Here is a 22162-nt window from a genome sequence, read left to right as displayed (position 1 = left end):
CAGTGGGAAACCGTCACGATCAACAGCACTATAGAGATTCCACCCATCTTTCCGTAGGTGCAATGGAGAATTCCAGGTGACTGTGGAACGACAGGGACAAAATCAGTGTATCTCAGCACCAAGTGTTGATCTACCTTGACCAGGTGATAAATCCACTTATATGATGGTCCATCGGCAAAAACCCAGCCCAGAGAGCAGGCTGCTTATTTATTTACCGCTGCATGTAGGCCTATTCTTTATATTTATGTAATAGGCCGTGTTCATGAGATTCGCTAAGCCCCGCATCCTGGCTTAGTTGTCTTTCGCCTGTCGGGGAAGAATGTTAGTAACATTGTTCATAACCGTCCACCGTTCGTAAATTCGTAAAAGCTCTGATTTGACTCGATAGGCTCTCTAATTCCATTAGACGTGTCACAGTCAAAAATAATATTGTCGGATGTTCCCGCATGACCACATTGACAGATATAACTGCCTTTTCTGAATCTGTACAGGTAACGTGCTACGTTGATTACGATGTTCTATCGCGTTTACTTGGGTCGAAGCACTGCCGCTATGGCAGGGGCTACATTTCAGTCAGCTGAAGAGATTCCTCAGTCGCTGGTCTCCACTCACGAGGATAACTAAATTTTGGACGCTAGTATTTGCGCCACAGCGCTGATGTTTGTCCAAAATTTCGTCTGTTGTTGGGAGAGCTCCCGAAAATATTTTGTTATGGTATTTACCGAAGGCTTCACGTATTGTTTATCCAGTAGGCAAAGATATTTCAATTGACATCTGCGGACTTCTAGTTGGCTTTGAATCTGTCATGCAATTGGCGCTGTTTGCTAAGGAGAAAACACACAGTTTCTTCTACCCGGCTTGCTGTCTCCACCGTCTTTAATTTTTCTGTTGGGTAACTGTTCCGTGTATAAACTAATGAACTTTTTGCTTTAACTTGAGCTTCAGTTCCTCCCCAGTTCATTTCCCGAATTACCTGGCTTCATTCCTGTCTGAGTAATAAGGTAGGCTCCTCTTTACTTACTTTAACAAACGTGTACGCTTTTCTCTTTATTTTCTATAGTCCTCTGTAACGTAGAAATACTTTCTGAAACGAGTGAGTGACGATCACTATTTCCACCCTCTGCCTAATCTTCCACAAAGAGGTCGGATGTGTTTGTAGCCGTCAGTGTACGGCTAGTTTTCTTGCTGCGTCAAGTCAGGATAAAATCTCAAGCTTTCGACGATAGCCTCCATCGTCATCGTCAGGAGCAACTGATTGTCTTTACTGCTGCTGTGGTGGCATTATATAGCCGTGGACGGCTTCTGATTGGTCAGCTTGTGATTGGTCGGCGATTACGTACTGCTGTCGCAGACGGTGTCAGTGTGTGCGTTGGTTGCCCCGACGCTTCCTTGGGAACGTAAACCCTGCAAGAAATGTCTCTGCTGCTTCTCTGCATCGAGCGCTCGTTTCCATACACCGCTCAGATAGTATCCGCTATCACAGTTAAAGTTCTTCTCGCTCATTCACATTTCAACAGCCTCCTTAACAACAAAATCCCAGTATGCAGAGGCATGGGACCAAGTTTTTGTTTCATCAAACAGTATTTTATGTTCCTTCGTAAGGCTCTGCTCCGCAGATGCCGATTTCGGTTCTCTATTTTTAATATGCAGTTGGTGTTCTGCACGGCGGTCCGAAATGGTACGATTGGTCTGACCTATATAATTGCTTCCACACTCACAGGTGATATTATAAATTCCTGAGACCCTGAGGCCGAGACTGTCCTTAACAGGGCGCACCATCTCCTTGTTTTTCCTAGGAAGACGAAAAATAGGACTTATACCCAGTCTACCCAGGACTCTTCCTATTTTGTTGAATAAAGCGCCACAAAAAGGAAGAACTGCAATCGGTGTTTCATCCTGTAACTGTGCAGTATTTTCATGTTTCCTTTTCTTGGAAAACGCTGCTTTTCATCCCGTGCACCACAGTGATTCTTTCGGAACACGTACTTCAGATGGTTAATTTCGGACTTCAAGTGGTCCTCGTCAGAAACGGTTTTTGCACTATATACCAACGTGTTCAAACTGGTTCTCTTCTGAACAGGATGATGGAAACTCTGTGCATTAAGGTATAAATCGGTATGCTTCGGCTTGAGGTACACAGAGTGGCCGAGACGTCCGTCCGCCTGTCGTTGTACTAAAACGTCTAAGAATGGCAACATTCCTTCCTTCTCCACCTCAATAGTGAACCGGATGTTAGGATGTATGCTGTTCATGTGTTCTATAAATTTTTCAAGAGCTTCTGCGTCGTGTGGCCAGACCATAAATGTATCGTCAACATAGCGATAAAATAAAGATGGACGAAGGTGAGCCAATTTTAATGCACGTTCCTCAAAATTCTCCATAAAAAACTTAGCCACTGGTGGAGACAGCAGAGAACCCATCGCCACACCGTCCGTCATTTTATAAAAGAAGAAGGTGGTCGCCATCACAAGCCAGTACAGCTTTATTGTTTCAGGAGGAGAAAGATCTGCCAGCATTTTCAAAGTGTCCTCAACAGGAATACGTTCGAACATCCGGTTCACTGTTCAGATGGAGACGGAAGGAAGGTTGCCATTCTCAGACGTTTTAGTACGACGACAGGCGGACAGGCCTCTCGGCCACTGTGTACCGCAAGCCGAGCCATACCGATTTATACCTTAATGCACAGAGTTTCCATCATCCCGTTCAGAAGAGAGCCGTTTTGAACATATTGGTATATATAGCAAAAACCGTTTCTGACGAGGACCACTTGAAGTCCGAAATTAACCATCTGAAGTACGTGTTCGGAAAGAATGGCTGTGGTGCACGTGATATAAAGGCAGTGTTCTCCAAGAAAAGGAAACGTGAAAATACAGCACACTTACAGGATGAAACACCGATTGCGGTTCTTCCTTTTTGTGGCGTTATATCCAGCAAAACAGGAAGAGTCCTGGGTAGAAAGAGATGGTGAGCCCTGTTAAGGACAGTCTCGGCCTCAGGGTCTCAGGAATTTATAATATCCCCTGTAAGTGTGGAAGCAATTGTATAGGTCAGACCAATCGTACTATTTCCGACTGCCGTGCAGAACACCAACGGCATATTAAAAATAGAGAACCGGAGAAATCGGCATCTGCGGAGCACAGCCTCACGAAGAAACATAAAATACTGTTTGATGAAACAAAAATTTTGTCCCATGCCTCCATATACTGGGATTCTGTTGTTAAGGAGGCTGTTGAAATGAGAATGCGCGAGTAGAACTTTAACCGTGCTACCGGATACTATCTGAGCGGTGCTTGGAAACGAGCGCTCGATGCAGAGAAGCAGCAGAGACAATCCTTGTATGGTTTACGTTCCCACGGAAGCGTTGGCGCCACCAGCGCAGACATTGACACCGTCTGCGACAGCAGTACGTAATCGCCGACCAATCACAAGCTGACCAATCAGAAGCCGTCCACGGCTATATAAGGCCACCTCAGCAGCAGTAAAGAGAGTCAGTTGCTCCTGACGATAACGATGGAGGCTATCGTCGAAAGTTTGAGATTTTACCTTGAATTGACGCTGCAAAGAAACCGAGAGTGCTTTACATATCAGTGCCGTTGCGAAAGACTTCGTTCTCATACGCCGTTTCCACTGTAAGTAGGATTCTGAATTATCTGCTCAAGGTAATTTTCAGAAACACCTTTAACAACAACTTGGCGGGAAGTTTTCTTTTGTCCTCCATTTACGAACTTGCTTTTCCCAGTCTATTGTGAAGTACTTAAAAGTTGTCCAATTAGTATGCTAAGGCCTGGTTTCAGCCGTGCTAATGAACTGAGATTATCTCTGAAGTTGTCAGTCAGCTTTACAGATAAGACTGATAGAAGGATCCAACAATAAATTAGATAATATCCTTTAAAGTTTTATTGTTTTTGCCCAAACAGTTCAGATGCAGACAGTTTCTGCTCAGTTAATTTAAGATTATTGCCCATTATTATGAATGCACCATCTCGGTTCCTAAAGTGTATCTGATTTAGATAAGTAATTAGATTTGTCGCCAAGATTTGATTTTATTACTTTACAGTTGGTACACAGTCGTCTGACACGATAGAAATGCGCCAAACCGTAGAGTAATCGTGAAGGGAATTTGTAAATTTGTGGTACGTTCCTATGAGACCAAGCTGCTGAGGTCATCGGTCCCTAGGCTTACACACTATTTAATCTGACTTAAACTAACTTACGCAAAGGACAACACAAACCCATGCCCGAGGGAGGACGAGGGGAGCCGCGCAAACCGTGACAAGGTTCCTTAGACAACGCGAGGCTAAGCATAAAGAAAAGAAGTATATAAACAAATAAATTGCAAGTCATATATGGACCATCAGCTGACTCTCTCCATTTGTGAGAAACTCAGAAGAAGAGGATAAAAATACATTATTATCCATTACCTAGATATTAATATGGCTTGTGCCACTATTACGCTTATTTGCTAATTATTTTACTAACAGCAGTTTATACATTTCTTAATAGTATCGCTTACTCGATTTGCAATGGTTCTCATGGGCACTTGGCCCCACATACCCTTGATTTACATCCCAGCCATGGGAATGCAAGGCCCTTCCATGCAGCCTATGTTTTATGTAATAACAGCCCGTAATGCCTGAATACAGCTGTAATACTAGATCTGTCACTCTGCAATCCACGAGAAATTAATGCAGCTAAAATTACGATTCGGAATAAGACGGCATAATCATTCACAAAACTGTACAGTGACAACTTTTAATTCCGATATGCTCGACCAAGCGAGGTGGCGCAGTAGTAAGGCACTAGTTTCGCATTCGGAACGATGGCAGTCCAAGTCCCCGTCTGGGCGCCAGATTTTCTTTTTCCACAGTTTACTTAAAACGTAGAAGGCAAATGCAGGAGTGTTTTCTTTGATGTGGACACCGCCGATTTCCTTCTCCGTCACCCCCGGGTCGAGCTAGCGTTCCCTCTCTAATGACCTTGTCGTCTACGGAACGGCTAACCCTACTTTTCCTTCCCCTAATCTATTTTGCAATAGGTACGGTGATCTCCTAGAGAAACCTACGTGGCTCTTTCGTCTTCTTCATCGGGACGTAAATCTTGAGGTTCTCAGTTCAGTTAATTCTGGCAGAGAAAAATGGTTGAAATGGCTCTGAGCACTATGGGACTTAACTGCTGAGGTCATCAGTCCCCTAGAACTTCGAACTACTTAAACCTAACTAACCTAAGGACATCACACACATCCATGCCCGAGGCAGAATTCGAACCTGCGACCGTGGCGGTCGCGCGGGTCCAGACTGTAGCGCCTAGAACCGCTCGGCCACACCGGCCGGCTCTGGCAGAGAAGATAAGAAACTAGAACACGTAAGTAAATTAAAATAATAGTTTTAATGCGATATGTAACATCAGAAATAAATGCTGTGAATATTCCTTGATTAGCACTAGCGTCAGTAAAATTCACTTCTCAATAGAACCACGTAAAGACCCAAAGACACGAGGTCTACTCAAATTTTTAATAATATTCCAAAAAACTTATTTTTAGTGCGCACAAAGCACGCAAGTTGCGTTTTTTCGAAAAATTTATTTATTACAATACGATTTTCGTTTGCAACCGCTACCTTGCCCTAATAACCCAAAGCTGCTTGCAGTAAAAAAAAAAAAAAAAAAAAAAAAAATAAAATAAAATAAAAACCAGCGGAACCAACACGTTTCAATGTTTTTCATTTTTAAATTTGTTACAATTCTAACAGGAAAAATCCCTCATCACCATCGTACTTATATGCTTCGTCTTTGTAGGTCAGTTTTATTCATGCTATCTCTTCTTGGCTCTTCCAGTACTTCTTTTTCCATGTGTTACACATTTCATGAGTTCTATTCGTAATCGCCAATCTGACAGTCATCCCATACTCTCATCCCATTTAAATCTATATTTATCTGTTACATCTTTTATTGCATCAACTCTTGACCCTTTTATAATATACACATTTTTAAAATTTTAGTTAAATTATTACATTCATTCATGGCTTTTAGGAATCTATGAGGAATGTTCAAAATGAAAGGTATGGAACAACACTGTGAGTGTAATGAAGTCTTTATTCAAAAGTAATCATCAGAGGCCAGATCACAACGATTCCCCTGTTTCACGAGCCAAAAGACTCCCCGTTCCCGGAATTGCTGTGGCTGGACAGGAGGCAGTCCTCCGCTGTGTTCTACAGTTAGTCGTCCGAGCTGAAGTGATCTCCCTTTGAGATGTTTTGTTTAGAGGACGAAACACACGGAAGCCGCAGAGCAGTATGTTCGGGCAGCAGGAGTGAGACTCAAGCTGCTCCCACTTGAATTTGACCATTACACTTTGTGTGACTTTGCAGATGTGCCGACGCGCTTTACCGTGGGGGAGAATCACCCCCTCCGTGATCAGCCCAGATTGTTTGCTCTTCATGAACTTGCGTAGGCTACGGAGCATTTCACAGTACATGTCACTATTAATGGTTTTTCCGAACTCGTGGAATTCGATGAGCATCGGACCTTGGACGTCGAAAAAGACGATTAGCGTCACCTTGCGCGCCGAGGACACAGCTTTGAATTTTGTAAAGGGAGGTGACGTTCCTAGATGTCTCACTGCGTTATTCCAAAGTGGCACGTCCAAATTTCAACCGTTTTGGTTGTTACGGCTTTTCATACACTTCCATTTGAACACTCATACACTGTGCAGCCAGAACATTACGGCCACTTATCTAATAGCCTGTACGTCCTCCTTTGGCACGGATAACAGTGGCGACGAGTCGTGGCGTGGAAGCTCTGAGGTCTTGGTAGGTCACTGGAGGGAGTTGGCACAACATCTGCACACACAAGCCACCTAATTCCCGTGAATTCCGGGGAGGCGGACGATGAGCTCTGACCTCATGTTCAATCACATCACAGATGTGTTCGATCGGTTTCAGATCTGGCGAGGTGGAGAGCCAACACAGCAACTGGAACTCGCTCTGTGTTCTTCGAACCACTCCATCACACTCCTAGTCTTGTGGCATGGCGCATTAACTTATTGAAAAATGCCACTGCCGTCGGGAAATATGATCGTCATGAACGGGTGTACGTCGTCTGCAACCAGTGTACGATACTCCTTGGCCATCATGGTGCCTCGCACGAGCTCCACTGGACCCATGGACGCCCATGTGAATGTTCCCTAGCGCATAATGGGGCAGCAATACACGTGTCAAGGAGCGGTGCGCTCTCCCATCGGCATGATGAAGAAGGTATCGGGATTCATCAGATCATGCACCGCTCTGCCACTGCGTCAACGTCCAGTGCCGAAGGTCACATGCCAAATTCAGCCGTATTGCCGATGTCATGGTGTTAACATTGTCATACGCATGGGTCATCGGCTGCGGAACCCCTTCGTTAGGAGTATTCGGTGCACTGTGTGTTGAGACACACTTGTACTCTGCCCAGCATTGAAGTCTGATGTTAGTTCTGCCACAGTTTACCAGCCTGCCCAGCCTACGATGTCCGACATCGGTAATGAAGGGCGGACGCCCAGCCCCACGGCGTCTGGACTTGGTTTCACTGTGGTTTCGCCACGTGTTGAAGGCACTTGCCACAGCACTCTTCTAACACCCGACAAGTCGCGCAGTTTCCGCAATGCTCGTGCCAAGCGTCCGGGCCATTGCATTCTGTTCTCGGTCAAACTCAGATAGATAGCACGCCTTCCCCATTCTACGTACTAAATGTACCGTGCATGTGTCTCACTAACAGTCATTCCTCGCCAGGTAACGCTGCTATCGTCTGTAAAGGTTTGTATCTATAATAGGTCGGTGGTCACGATGTTCTTGTTCATCAGTGTACGTTGATATGATTCAATCTTCCTCTCTGTCATTTGGTAAATCTCTAGATTTCACTGCCGTAAAGAAGTAGAGGAACTGCCATACTTTTATTAAATTTAATTTTAGTTCCTTTCCTCACTTTATTCGTTAAAATTCTGTTTACAGCGGCACACATATATTGGCCTTTTGCTAACTTTCTATCTCTTGAACATCTAGGTAGCTTTTTTTATTTCCAAATTATATATGTTTCTACTAGTTCTATTATCCTGCCATAAGCAACATATTTTATCGTATACGTTCGACTCCTCTACTTTTGTCTTATCAATAGAGATCTGCATATAGCATTCTTGACACAGTAAGCTCAGTTTGTGAACAGGGATTTGCAGTTTATTTTCGTCTTCATACATACTTCAATTAACTGCACATCAGCGAATTAGCAAGTGTTTATTTGTATTTCGTATATATATTAAAAAGAGCATTTACTTGAATTGTAGCAGATATTTTTCAGCCCCACATATTTTGTATGTTTTACAAGTGGTATGCCAGTGATAAGTTAAAGTTTCAAACACATAAATATACGTCAACTCCAGAATAACATTCACTCGTCAGTTGCAAATATATTTTATTTAGCTTTACCGGTTTGGACAAATTGATTTGCCATTTTCACAAACCTACAAAATCAAGAATATTATAAATGCTTAGACCTTGGCTTACATTTATGTGAATTACAAGCAGTGTATTACAGAAATTTACGTAGTATTGGTTTGGTAGATGTCAGTATCTTCTTCAAAGAAGCATAATAGCATGGTATGTCCAATATATATATATATATATATATATATATATATATATATATATATATATATATATATATATTGTGTGTGATTAATGTAAACATGGATTAATGTAAGGAATGGGCTAGTTTTCACATGTTATATGTAGGACAGACAGAGGGACATTTAAGACCCGCTTTCGTGAGGACTTGCTCAACAAAGACGGCGAGAATTCATATAAGTCAGCTTTCGCAGAACATATCAAAATCGCGATAGACATTCTTCTTCATCTATCCTCTCTTACTATAATAATTTTTGCATGTGATTGACAAGGGCTGCAAAATGAAACGTTTAGAATAACGTGAAGTACACAAGCATTCCCACCTAAATTCAAAACGTTTATTGAGTGAACAATTTTCACTAAAAAATAGCCACTATTTTGATTGCATAGCATTTCTTATAAAAAGTGGAACTCAGTCCATTCCTTTTACACAGGTTGATTCTTATTAACATTTAAAAACCTCCGAAGCGACGTAGAAGACACTGAGACGTGTAATCAATATAAGGCACATGGGGCTGCAAATGTCGGGACATATCCGAAAAGTGAATGACAGATGTTGAGCATGCGAGGCCACCAGGTGACGTACGTCACCGCACGTGCAGCGGTTGAGCCTATCGACCTGTGGCACCTGGTCATCCCAGCCCAAGTCAAGTACTCACGTCGGTGTGGCTCCGAGCGTACATGAGCGACTTTACATCGTGGGGCTCAGGGTTCGTCTGCCAGGCAATATTTTTTGCACTGTCTTAGACAGTTATGTGTTTACATTGAGGTAAGATTTATTATTTTCTTTACCGGTTTAGCAGTCTCCCCTGGCTTATTGGAAAGTACGGTACAACAAAAACCTGTTGTATTGCGTCACAAGTAAACGTTTATAAGCTTCCGAATTGCTTCGCTAGCTGTAAATGACCTACGTTTTCTTTATCAAATAATGTCGGTGAACAAAATAACAAGGGAAAAAAGGAAACAAATACAAAACAGTTTTTGCTTGGTTACGGTGAGGAAATAATTCTGTAACTTCTGCTTATACAACGGATCACATTTACAAAATGTTTTCAAAATTTGCACCTTTTGCTTGAAAATAATGCATCACTCAATCATACATTCAAGCACGCGCTCGAAAATATCCTCCGTATTTTGGATCACCGCAGCGGCAACGGCTGTGTGAGTCATGATGTCCATTGTGGACTCTACTGGGGTGCTGTGAACTAGCTCCTTCAAACGACACTAAAACAGAAAATCTAGCGGAGCGGTACGTAACAGTGCCCCGTACCGACGAGAGTAGGATCGACAAACCCAACCACTGCTCGTGCAGCATGGTACGTCATCTGGTGACGTCACATGTTTAACATTTGTTATCCACTTGTGGGTTCCCGGGTTCGATTCCCGGCTGGGTCAGGGATTTTCTCTGCCTTGTGATGACTGGGTGTTGTGTGATGTCCTTAGGTAAGTTAGGTTTAAGTAGCTCTAAGTTCTAGGGGACTGATGACCATAGATGTTAAGTCCCATAGTGCTCAGAGCCATTCCACTTGTGGAGTATTTCCAGACATGTGTCTTTTATTAAATTAGTTACATCAGCGTCATCTACGTTGCTCTGGTGGTTTTTAAACGTTAATAAGAATCATCCTGTACATTAGAACTATGTGCCATGTTCTTCCTAATGTATGGACGTTCCTCGCCACTGGTGCAACAGCTTGACATGTGCATAGATCGTGGTTCAGTTACTGTAAATTATCAGTCTCTCAATTTGTGTTTACAATAATCACATACAATACGTTCATTTTTTAGACGTATCATGGTACTATGCTCCCGTGAAGAAGACACTGACACCTACTAAACAAATACTAAGTAAGTTTCTGTAATATAATTCTTATACTTAACATAAACATATGGCCGAGGTCTAAGGTTTCGACTAATTAATTTGTCATCTTCATAACTCTGCAAAATTATCGATATTATGAATCTTTAGACCTCGGCCATATGTTTATGTTAAGTATAAGAAGTATATTACAGAAACTTACTTAGTATTTGTTTCGTAGGTGTCAGTGTCTTCTTCACGGGAACATAGTACCATGATAGATATATTTAGAATTGAAGACTGAATTCTATTCTAAAATATCTGTAACATATCTGATGAAAAATAACAGCTATGAATAAAATAATATGTCAATTCCTTAGCGTATGTTTGTTTAATGATTTTTAGAGATTCCAATTTTAACGGTGAATGTCATAATTCTACCCTTTTCGTATTTTTCGGTGCCTTTGTCAGTATTCCGATGCTCGGAAACGTTTATGTGTACCAGCGGCGGTGTCATGTAAATGTGTCGCTCTTTGCAGTTAACGTCTCGGAGCCTGGACGGTATGCAACCCGCACGCTGCCTGACCTTCCGCTCGCCGTGGCGGCGGCGGCGGCGCAGCTGCACGCGGGCTCTGCTTGCGGACGGGACTACAGCCGCTACCTGGACGCGCTGCGCAACTTCACCCTCTGGGCCGTGCAGAGTGAGTACTCCGTGTTTGGCCTGACCCGCTACTGCTGCTAACGACGCTCTCAACTGCTGCAGCTCACACTGCTACAACTCGCACTACTCATACAGACTTCACAGACGTAACTGACAACCCCTTCTTGGCTCTTAGCACATCGACTCAGCTTTTGAGGAGATATCGAACTACCTTGCCTTAATGTCCAGGACACACGTATATAAACAACCTCAAAAATACATATTCATATACACGGGGAACCAAAGAAACTGATACACCTGCCTAATATCGTGTAGGGCACCCGCGAGCACGCAGAACAGCCGCAACACAACGTTGCATGGACTCGACTAACGTCTGAAGTAGCACTGGAGGGAACACACCATGAATCCTGCAGGGCAGTCCATAAATCCGTAAGAGTACGAGCGGGTGAAGAACTCTCCTGATCATCACGTTGCAAGGTGTCCCAGAATCTGGGGAGTTTGGTGGCCAGCGGAAGTGTTTAAACTCAGATGTGTGTTCCTGGAAGTGCTCTATAGCAATTCTGGACGTGGTGGGTGTCGCATTGTCCTGCTGGAACTGCCCAAGTCCGTCGGAATGCACAATAGACATGAATGGATGTAGCTGACCAGACAGGATGCTTACGTACGTGTCACCTGTCATAGTCGTATCTTGGCTTATCAGGGGTCCCATATCACTCCCCACACCACTACAGAGCCTCCTTAAGCTTGAACAGTCCCCTGCTGACATGAAGGGTCCATGGATTCATGAGGTTGTCTCCATACCTGTACACGTCCATCCGCTCGATACAATTTGAAACGAGACTCTTTCGATCAGACAACATGTTTCCAGTCATCATCAGTCTAACGTCGGTGTTGACGGGCCCAGGCGAGGCGTAAAGCTTTGTCTCATGCCGTGGTCAAGGGTACACGAGTCGGCCTTCGGCTCCGTAAGCCCATATCGATGATGTTTCATTGAATGGTTCGCACGCTGACACTTGTTGATGGCCCACCATTGAAATCTGCAGCAATTTGCGGAAAAGGTTGCACTTCTGTCACGTTGAGCGATTCTCTTCGGTCGTCATTGATCCCCTTCTTCAAAAAATGGTTCAAATGGGTCTGCGCACTATGAGACTTAACATCTGAGGTCATCAGTGCCCTAGAACTTAGAACTACTTAAACCTAACTAACCTAAGGACATCACACACATCCATGCCCGAGGCAGGATTCGAACCTGCGACCGTAGCGGTCGTGCGGTTCCAGAATGTAGCGCCGAGAACCGCTCGGCCACACCGGCTGGCGGTCCCCTTCTCACAGGATCTTTTTGCGACAGCAGCAATGTCAGATATTTGATGTTTTACCGGATTCCGAATATTCACGGCACGTTCGTAAAATGGTCGTACGGGAAAATTCCCACTTTATCTCTACATCAGACGTGCTGTGTCCCATCGCTCGTGCGCCGACTCTATCACCACGTTCAGACTCACTTAAATCTTGATAACCTGCCACTGAAGCAGCAGTAACCGATCTAACAACTGCGTCAGACGCTTGTTGTTTTATATGGCGTTGCCGACCGCAGGTTTATTCTTGGACCTAACAAAAGCATTTGATGTGATTGATCATTTTGTGGTCTTGAGGAAGCTTGAAAGTGTAGTGTAAGAGATGTGCCATATCAATGGATTAAATCATATTTGGAATATCACTCTCAGGTAACTGAAATTAAGTACATGGAAGGAAATTAACTCTAGATACACCTTTCAGAACCATGTGGACTAAGTCATGGTGTTCCACAGGGTTCCACTTTGGGTCCCTTTCATTTTTTGGTGTACATTAAGGATTTCGCGTCACATGCTAGGGATTCTGAACCAGTACTGTTTGCAAATGACACCAGTCTATTGATTGAAGGGAATAAAGATGAAAATCTTACTGCATCTGCAAAAGAAATTACAAAACGAGTGTCTGAATGGTTTACCAGAAACAAGTTAATAGCTAATCCCCAAAAAAAGGTACTCATGAATTTCCACACCAATCAAAAAAAAAAATGTGGCACAACCCACAGTATGTATAGATAACCAAAACATTAGCGCTGTCAATGAAACTAAATTTCTTGGGATCCATATCCAGGAAAATCTTAAATGGAGCACTCATATCACACCCTTAAATTCAAAACTAGCACAAATGAGCTATGCAGTAAGAATTCTTTGCAACAATACTAGTGCAGAAACAGTTAGTGCTGTATATTTTGCTTGTGTACATTCAGTACTGAAGTATGGTATCATTTTCTGGGGAAATGTACACCAGTCAATAACAGTTTGCAGGAAACGAAAGGCAATTATAAGAATAATAAAACAAGTGAGCAGCAGAAAACCATGCAAACTTTTCTTTAAGGCTCTATAGATCCTACCCCTTCCCTGCATTTATATACTGGAAGTAGTCATGCATGTCAAAAAAAGTATACTGAGAAAAGAAAACCGTTTTCCTCAAAACAAAAGTGTCCATGATTACAGTACAAGGTCAGACAGTGACAAACATGTTAATCATTGTAACACCACATTGTGCCAAAAAGGTGTATTTCATGCAGGAACAAAACTATACAACAGATTACCAAGATACATAAAATCTCTTCCTGAGCTACAGAGCTTTAAAAAGTCTGTGACAGCCTACATTCTGAAAATCTGCTACTATTCAATCTCACAGTACCTTATGCAAGAAAAAATGTAATTGGTATCTTTAATTGTAGAAATAAGTGATAAATATACAGTATTTTTAAAAATTTATAATTATTAACTGTATAGATCGAATTTGTTATAAAAATTTAAATAATGTTTGTTGCACATTTCAAAAACCAATAGATAAAAAGATCCAATATCCTGTGTACGATATATGTACTGAAAAAGAGATATATACGAACAAATAAACAAATCATTCCTGGTTGTCAGTCCGTGTGGTGTGTGACAGATTAGTATTCCAACACTGTCCAGGGCGTCTCCAGATATGTCTTCGCTGGTCATTGGGGCACAATTCGAAGCAGGACGCATCACTGAAGACAATTCTACTCTCTTCAATGATATTTCAGGCCGAAGAGGTGTCTGGAGACGTCCTGGACAGCGGTGGGATACCAACCTGATTGTCGCCCACCATATGGCCCGACAACCAGGAATGATCGTCTGGGGTGCTATTTCTTTTCATGGTAGGACGTCTTTGGTTGTCATCCGCAGCACCCTTACAGCACAGTGGTACGTCAACGATATTCACGCCCCGATTTGTTGCTCTTCATGGTACGCCGCCCTGGACTTGCATTTCAGCAAGATAATGCCCACCCGCACACGACCGAATTTCTACTGCTTCTATATGTGCTTACCAAACCGGTCTTGGCCAGCAAGGTTGCCGAATCTCTTCCCAATTGCGAAAGTTTGAAGCATTATAGGCAGAGATCTCGAACCATCTCGTGATTCTGACGATCTAACAACGAGCCAGTTGAACAAACTCCGACACGACACAGGACATCCAAAAATTCTATCAATCAAGGCCAAGCCGAGTAACTGCTTGCATAAACTCGTTATTGATTTGCTCAATTTGTGAAGGTTTTTCTCTTGAATAGATCTTCCAATTCGTACAATTCCTTCGTCATGTGTCTTTTTTTCCTTTTTTTCCTGTAGAGTGTATTACAACAGCTGAATGGGCTTGTTTGCTTTCATCAAGCAGAAGAGGGCAGTGCTACTGTTGTGTCGGGCAAACAGGATTGCGTTCAAAAGATGTGTTTCCTATCTGTTCCAGTGTAGCGCGGACTCAATAACGACGTAATGTGTTGAGAGAAAGAGTAAAACCTCCTGAAGGGAAGTTCCATGTCGCAAGAGACTTTAAGGTCTTACTCATCTTGTGCTGTCCCACCTAGAATATGTGGCCTTCTGGAGATACTTAACACTGACGTACCGACATATTTTGTAGCTTAGTGCCTTTCTGCTGGAGTCTCCAGTAGTTCGGTTTGTACGTGAAGAACTCGGAGGATTTCGTACGAAGATTAGAGGACCGCATTTGAATGACTCTAATACTTTAACAAGTTCTGATCTGGTCTCTCTCTTTATTTGCGTTCCTCTGTCTGATTCGTTACTGTTAACTGAGGTTAGGTATGGTGCTGAGTTAACTAAAGTATTTCATTGTGTGTTGACTACCAACTCCTTTTTATTCAATGACCAGTTCTATGAGCAGACATGTGGAGTTGCGATGGGAAATGCTTTGTCATCCATTATTGCCAATCCGCGTTGGAAGATTTCGAGGAACGTGCCCTGAAGCCGGCAGCATTGAAACCTGCATGCTTTTTTTAGATCTGTAGACGGTACTCTAGTCGTATGGTCTCTTTGGAATGAGAATTTGAGCAACTTTTCGGAACATCTGATCTGATCCAACTGAATATTCGCTTCATTATGGAGGTGGAAAAGGATAGCTGCCTTACCTTCTTTGATGCGTTCGTGAGGAGGAAGTTAACGGCACGTTGGGACATGCTGTTTATACAAAACCAACTCACACTGATTTGCACCTTCAGGCTAATTCTTGTCACCATCCAACTTTACGTATCTTGGTTCGTAGGGCCACGCCATCTAAGACGATGAACGTTTGTCAGCTAAGTTAGTCCACCTCGAAATCACCTTCCGCCAGAAAGTTTAGTGATGGACAAATCAGACACAAAAAGCTTTGCGCTATCGACCGGTAGTGAAACAGGTGAATCATGAAAACAACGAGATGCCACCTAAGTCTACGGCCTTTTTGCCTTACGCAGGTTGCATATCCAATAGAATTTGTCGTGTTCTGTGAAAACGTAGAGTTTGTTTTCTGACTACCATCGAAGATTAGGCCCTGTTTAAGTTCTGTAAAGGAAGATCTGTGTTTACATGAGATGGCTGTCTTCCGTATACTATGAACTCGTGGTAAGTCATATTTTACTCAGGGCTGTAGATGGCCGATGTGTAAAGTATAAGCGTACATACGCTTACAACAGACGAGCAAATCTACTTGTCGTTGCACAACATTCTTTTGGTTCTGCTTATTCTGTAGAATATAGGGTGTATCAAAGAGAATCATCCGATTTTTAGAAGAATTATAACTATTATGTTATTTGAGGTAATTGCGTGAACAACGTACCAGAGCAGACTCAACGAGTTTTATATGGTTCCTCCAGGTAGCAGCAGTGTGCGCCAACTTCAGTTCTGGTAAAAATGATGCAGGGATAACAGAAAGCGTTTTCTGTTCTACGTTTTGCGCAGTGCGGGTCAGTAATAACTGTTCACTGCGACTTTCGTATTAGGTATGGTGTGGATCCTCCTACAGCGTAGAGCATTAGACGATGGCATGAATAATTCCGAGAAACGAGTTTTTTGTGTACAGGCAACTCGCCGAGCCGTCACCGAGTGTCTGACCGGAAGTCGAACGCATCCGTCATAGTTCACAGTTTTATAAGGAGTCCGCAGAAATCCGTTCGCCGTGCAGCTCGACAACTCAACATACCCTCGATATGCATCTGGTGTGTGCTGCGTCGGCGTTTACACGTGAACCCATACAAAATTCAGCTGCTGCAAGCTCTTTGTGAAGGTGACAAACAACAACGTGTGGAGTTCTGTAATTTCGTTCCTGGCAAGATGGAGGATGACAGTTGTCTTCCATGTTTAGTGTTTAGTGACGAGACAACATTCCATTTAAATGGGAGAATATGGGGTTCGGAACAACTACATGAAGTTGTACAACATGAGAGGGTCTCTCCAAAATTTAATGTGTTTTGCGCAGTTTCACTGGAAAAGGTGTATAGTCAATTTTTCTTTGCCGAGAATAGTGTTACAGGAAGCACACATCTCCATATACTTGAGATCTTTATTTTCCCACAGTTCGAGACTAATTCTGGGGACTTCATTTACAAACAGGATGGGTCACCGCCACAATGGCATCTGGAAGTGCGGGAATTTTTAAATCAAAGGATTACTGAACGATGCATCTGTCGCACTGAATGAAATGATTCAACCTTACACTACTGGCCTCCAAGGTCACCGGAGCTGACTGTACGTGACTATTTCTTATGGGGGTTTATAAAAGACTCTGTTTATGTACCTCCGTTACCAACAACAATGAATGATCTGAGACATCGCGTAACAGCAGCTGTGGAAGCTGTAACTCAAGACATGCTAGCTGTATATCCACATCTACATCTATACCCCGTTGTCTGTTAACTCATTTTTGGCATCTTTGAAATCAGAGGAGCCAGAGAGTCTCGTACTTTTGGTGTACTGTTGTATCGATCTTACCGTTCACCATCATGTAAGACCAGATAAACTTTAAAAAAGTTGGTTGAGTTAATGGAAGCTTGTGTGAAAATAGGGTGTTATGAGTATAAACGTTGATATTTTTATTGGTCAATGAGGACACTGTACTGAACAAAATTTCATCAGTATTTACTTTTTTTGCAGGTAATTATAGCTATTAGGAGTAGTATGTTTTTAAGTTGGTTAGTACCTACCTATAAGTGTATGTGGCAGAGCAAGCCATTAATGCTTGTTTCCCCCTGGGCAGCATGTCGGGTGTTACAGTGAGGATGCGTGGACGCAAAACGGTTAGTCTATACTGACAGGTATAGTCCACTTGGTGGTGCAGCTACGACTGTACAGAAAACATCAGGTAGTAAATTATGTGACGAGTTTGCGTGAAGATTGTTATACGTAGAGAAAAAAACAACAAACACAGTGACGTTGGTGCATGTCAAGGTACCAATGATAACAGTATCTGCACTTTTACCCCTAACCCCCTGTATATTGCACCCAGTTACAATGTTTGTGGATTATTAATTTTGTAACATGAATTTATTTGTGACACGTTTCGAGCCACTAGTGCTCACCTTCAAGCACCACGGAACATAAAAGCAGTCAGATCCTATTTAAGTTACTAAGACTACCACTAACTACTTTGCTCTCAAGTTCCGAGCACCTTCATTAATTGCAAAGCCTGTGCTCCTGTATGTGTTCTCTGGCTGCTGCAATGGTAGTGCATCTGTCGGTGGTTTGTCGCACATTTCTACAGTTTTTTATATGTCACTCTCAGTTTTCACTATCTTTTTACAGCCGGTTTATATACATACATAATACACTACAGTCATGTTAATCGTCTCAATGTGTAAATGATCCCTATACAGGGTGTTTCGTTGGTAATAGGAAAAACTAACTCGCATGAAAGTATGGCTCTGAGCACTATGCGACTTAACTTCTGAGGTCATCAGTCGCCTAGAACTTGGAACTAATTAAACCTAACTAACCTAAGGACATCATGCACATCCATGCCCGAGGCAGGATTCGAACCTGCGACCGTAGCGGACGCTCGGTTCCAGACTGTAGCGCCTAGAACCGCACGGCCACTCCGTCCGGCTAACTCGCATGAAAGTATACGATAATAAAAGCAGAAACTAGCTAATAATCACGGGTCCGTAAAGGAGTCCTTTGCGAGATGACTGCGAGTGTGTGTTTACTAGTCGCCGCAGATTTCAGTATCAAATTTTGTCCTGGTTAGTGCAAACGTATTGTAAATGTAAACTTTTTCGATCTAGTCATCATCTGATTGGGCTCTAATTTCAATTGTGTTCTACCTTAACAAGAAATACAATACTGCTTCAGCACTCTACATTTTCCAATTTTCTGTGTACTCGTGTATCCTTGCGTTTGGATGGAAATACTACACTCGTCTCTCCGACAGTGTTAGCCACTCGTGCTGGCGAAATGTCAGAAAAAGCAGCAAACGTCGGTCGAGACGAGCGACAGCAGGCAACACTTCATCACGAACTCATAAGAACAGAATAAATACGAACAAAGGGATGGATGAGAACCTACTGAAGGCAAGGGAGATACATGACATTAAATTGAGAAAGAAGTTCAGCCCCTTATAAAAGGAAGTTTATGTACACATAGAAGAAAGGGGTAATTATATAAGGTAGATAGTTACGTAAACATCAGATGTTGCAAGTGCCAAGAGATCAAAAGAAATGACGCTCTCGAACTAGGCAGCTGCTAAAGAGAAGGTGCGAGTTTCAAACAAACGGAAGTTGGAATATATTACCATGTGCTGAATTAAACAAAAGTCTCCGGGACTGTTTTCGATAGCATGTGAATGGATACAGTGAAAATCTGATAAGAGAAACTACTGAAAACAACAAGAGTGCGAAGAAAACAAGACTGAAATTTATGCTAGGTAACCACCACATTTCAACAGTTGACATTGCAATTGTTCACTGACAACAGTCAGTGAATTGTAGAATTTTTTCTTGAAAGCATTTCCTTAAAAACTTGAATAGTTCAAAACATTAATCAACTACACAGGCAATGAGCAATGAAGAAAGGACTTTCCGGAAGCAGTCTAAGATAACGTGTGTAAAGCCATTCAGGAAAGGTTACTATACTGTTACTATAGAAATGAGCAATGAGAAAGAACTTCTATCTTGTCTTGGATTCCCAGATTTTGAAAAGGTTTTCAACCCATATTGATCAAAAACTGCAGTTGCAGCCCTTGAAGGACAAACTATATTAGTATACTGAATAAAATCTAGGTTTGTCCTCAGCCTGCGCTTGACTTCAGCTGGGTATTTTTGGTAGTTCAGAATTGAAAGAGTACTCGGATAAGGGGATTCCGTATCACCAGGACAATTCTCAAGACTTGTGACGTAACCACGTTTGTTTACAAACTTTTCTTGCGGATGACCGTCACACTATCGGCTCGGGATGCTTGCGTACCTACGCGGACGTGAATGTGACGCAACAGACACTGCAACGAGCGCCCGGTTGCATATCAAGGGCAAGGAGCCACGCCGAAGGAGCTCTCTAGATGACTGTTCAGCTACGCCAGACAGCAGCAGCCAGCAGCACGGAAACGCTTGTAAACAACCATAATAGGCTGACAACTCCTAGCCTCTTGCTGCCTTCAGATACTACACTGAAGACAGCGGAATAGAATAGTGGGCGATACTCTTCCTCCATGAGCTGATGATGCAAACTTCACATTACTTTGCGAACTTGCGCGAGGACAGGAAGAATGCTCCTGTTTTGTAACCAAAACGTTGCGGTATTGTTGATGAAGTTGACTTAGTACGAGTTTATACAAGTTTTCTATCAACATTTTTCTTTAAATACAATGTGGCAGTTTTGTTTATTAATACACGTTAGTGCAGCGTTGCCGGACTGTGAAGTTGCGTGTACGGATCCATGTGATGAAAGAAATTTTCACGACAGAATTTTGCCGGCAGGGTAGAAGAATTGGTGGCTTAGCACTGTCTGATACCATACAACGTCTCGCGCGCCAGTTACGGCTCGACTCACAACTCGATGTCTCTAGGCAATGAATGCAATTGTAGTCGGTGATCTGCAAGGAGGTATACATACCAGTTCTCATTCAAAAGAATGGGTCGGCAATAATCACGGGGCCGCGCGGGATTAGCCGAGCGGTTTAGGGCGCTGCAGTCGTGGACTGTGCGGCTGGTCCCGGCGGAGGTTCGAGTCCTCCCTCGGGCATGGATGTGTGTGTTAGGATAATTTAGGTTAAGTAGTGTGTAAGCTTAGGGAATGATGACCATAGCTGTTAAGTCCCATAAGATTTCACACAAAATTAAATTAAAAAATAATCACGGGTAGTTATATTGTCATTTTACAGGTCTTCTTGGTTGTCGGATTATGATTTTGAGAGACGTGGTGGCCAACAAAAATACTGAGTGGTAAATACTTCAGGACATTATTCAAACAAGCAGTGACCTTGAGAAGCATTCTGTGCGATCGTGTGATCGGTGTTAAACATAAAAAAATGTTTGAATGTTTGGTTCACAGACACTTCCCTTCAACAAATAATTCTAAAAGCCTAACATACATGTCAGCAACCAACTAAAGAAAAACAAGGAACATAATCACCATTGCTGTTATCTCAGTTCAAACACTGAGAATAAAGCCAACATAAACTAGCCCAGTATACAATCAAATGCCAGCCCTTAGTCATTTAGCGACTACAGCAGTAAATCAACAGAGTTACGCATTTGTGTTTAACTATTCAATATACTACTCTGCCCCATATCAAGAAAATACACAGCTGGTCGTGCATAACAACAGGGGGAAAACAACGGCAAACCACCTTCACCAGTACTTTAGCCAGAATCTCTACCATCCACCAGTTTATCTCTTAATATGCGACTAGTCCTGTCAACGCAAGTGAAAGCGCCATAGCCACACAATGAAGATCATTTTAGGAGATGAAACACAAGCTTACGTAATGACTTGAAAGATTTAATCAATACTGTACAGTATGTTAACTGAAAACGTATCCTGCTGACAAGAAGGTCTGCACTTTTGATTTTTGTTTTGCAACGCGCAGATCTTAAGGGTGTTGACGGTCTCGCTGCGAGGTACGATATTGGAGCTCTGCCAGTCGCATTTACTCGGGAGTTGCCCCAGACCGAGCTCTGTCTTCTGTCTTCCCAGAAACATAATTCCATCACAAAGCTGAAGATCAGTGATAGAAGTAAAGTACATTCACGACAAAAACTAAACGACGCCCTACGAAAGAATTACCCGAATGGGATGGAAATCGTTACATATGATGTACAGACAAACGAATGGTTACAATTTTAGAAAGGTTGGGCGATTTATTCAAGGGAAAGAGCTTGATAAATTGAGCAAGTTGGTTCACTTCTGGCCCTTATGCAGAAAGTTATTCGGTTTGCCACTAATTGACAGAACAGTTGGGTGACCTCCTGAGGGATATTGTGCCAAATTCTGTCCAATTGGCGCCTTAGTTCTTCAACATCTCGAGCTGGCTGGAGACGTGGGATCTCACTGACTGGGGTAGAATTGTCTTTAGTCCCGCTTCGAACTTAGCTCCTATGACCAGCAAAGACGTGAGTGGAGTCGCCCCTGGCAGCAGTGGGATACCATCACGAATGTCGCTCACCATACGGCCCGACAACCCGAGAGCCAGGAGTGATGGTGTGGGAGGGCCTCTTTGGTTGTCACCCCTACATCACAGCGGTACGTCAAC

General features: G+C 42.8%; 1 protein-coding gene across 1 annotated transcript in view; it reads left to right on the top strand.

Annotated features, from left to right (window-relative positions):
• LOC124777269 (nose resistant to fluoxetine protein 6-like) overlaps positions 1-22162 on the top strand; it is a 189703-nt gene that overhangs the window by 41023 nt on the left and 126518 nt on the right. The window contains exon 2 of the mRNA XM_047252601.1: positions 10986-11147. Within this exon, the coding sequence (XP_047108557.1) occupies positions 10986-11147 (162 nt within the window). The remainder of the gene's footprint in view (positions 1-10985; positions 11148-22162) is intronic.

The sequence above is a fragment of the Schistocerca piceifrons genome, chromosome 2 (genome assembly GCF_021461385.2).
Source record: "Schistocerca piceifrons isolate TAMUIC-IGC-003096 chromosome 2, iqSchPice1.1, whole genome shotgun sequence".
In the NCBI taxonomy this organism is placed as follows: Eukaryota; Metazoa; Arthropoda; class Insecta; order Orthoptera; family Acrididae; genus Schistocerca; species Schistocerca piceifrons.
Note: the sequence above shows the minus strand (reverse complement) of the source record. Positions and strands in the feature narration are given on the sequence as shown.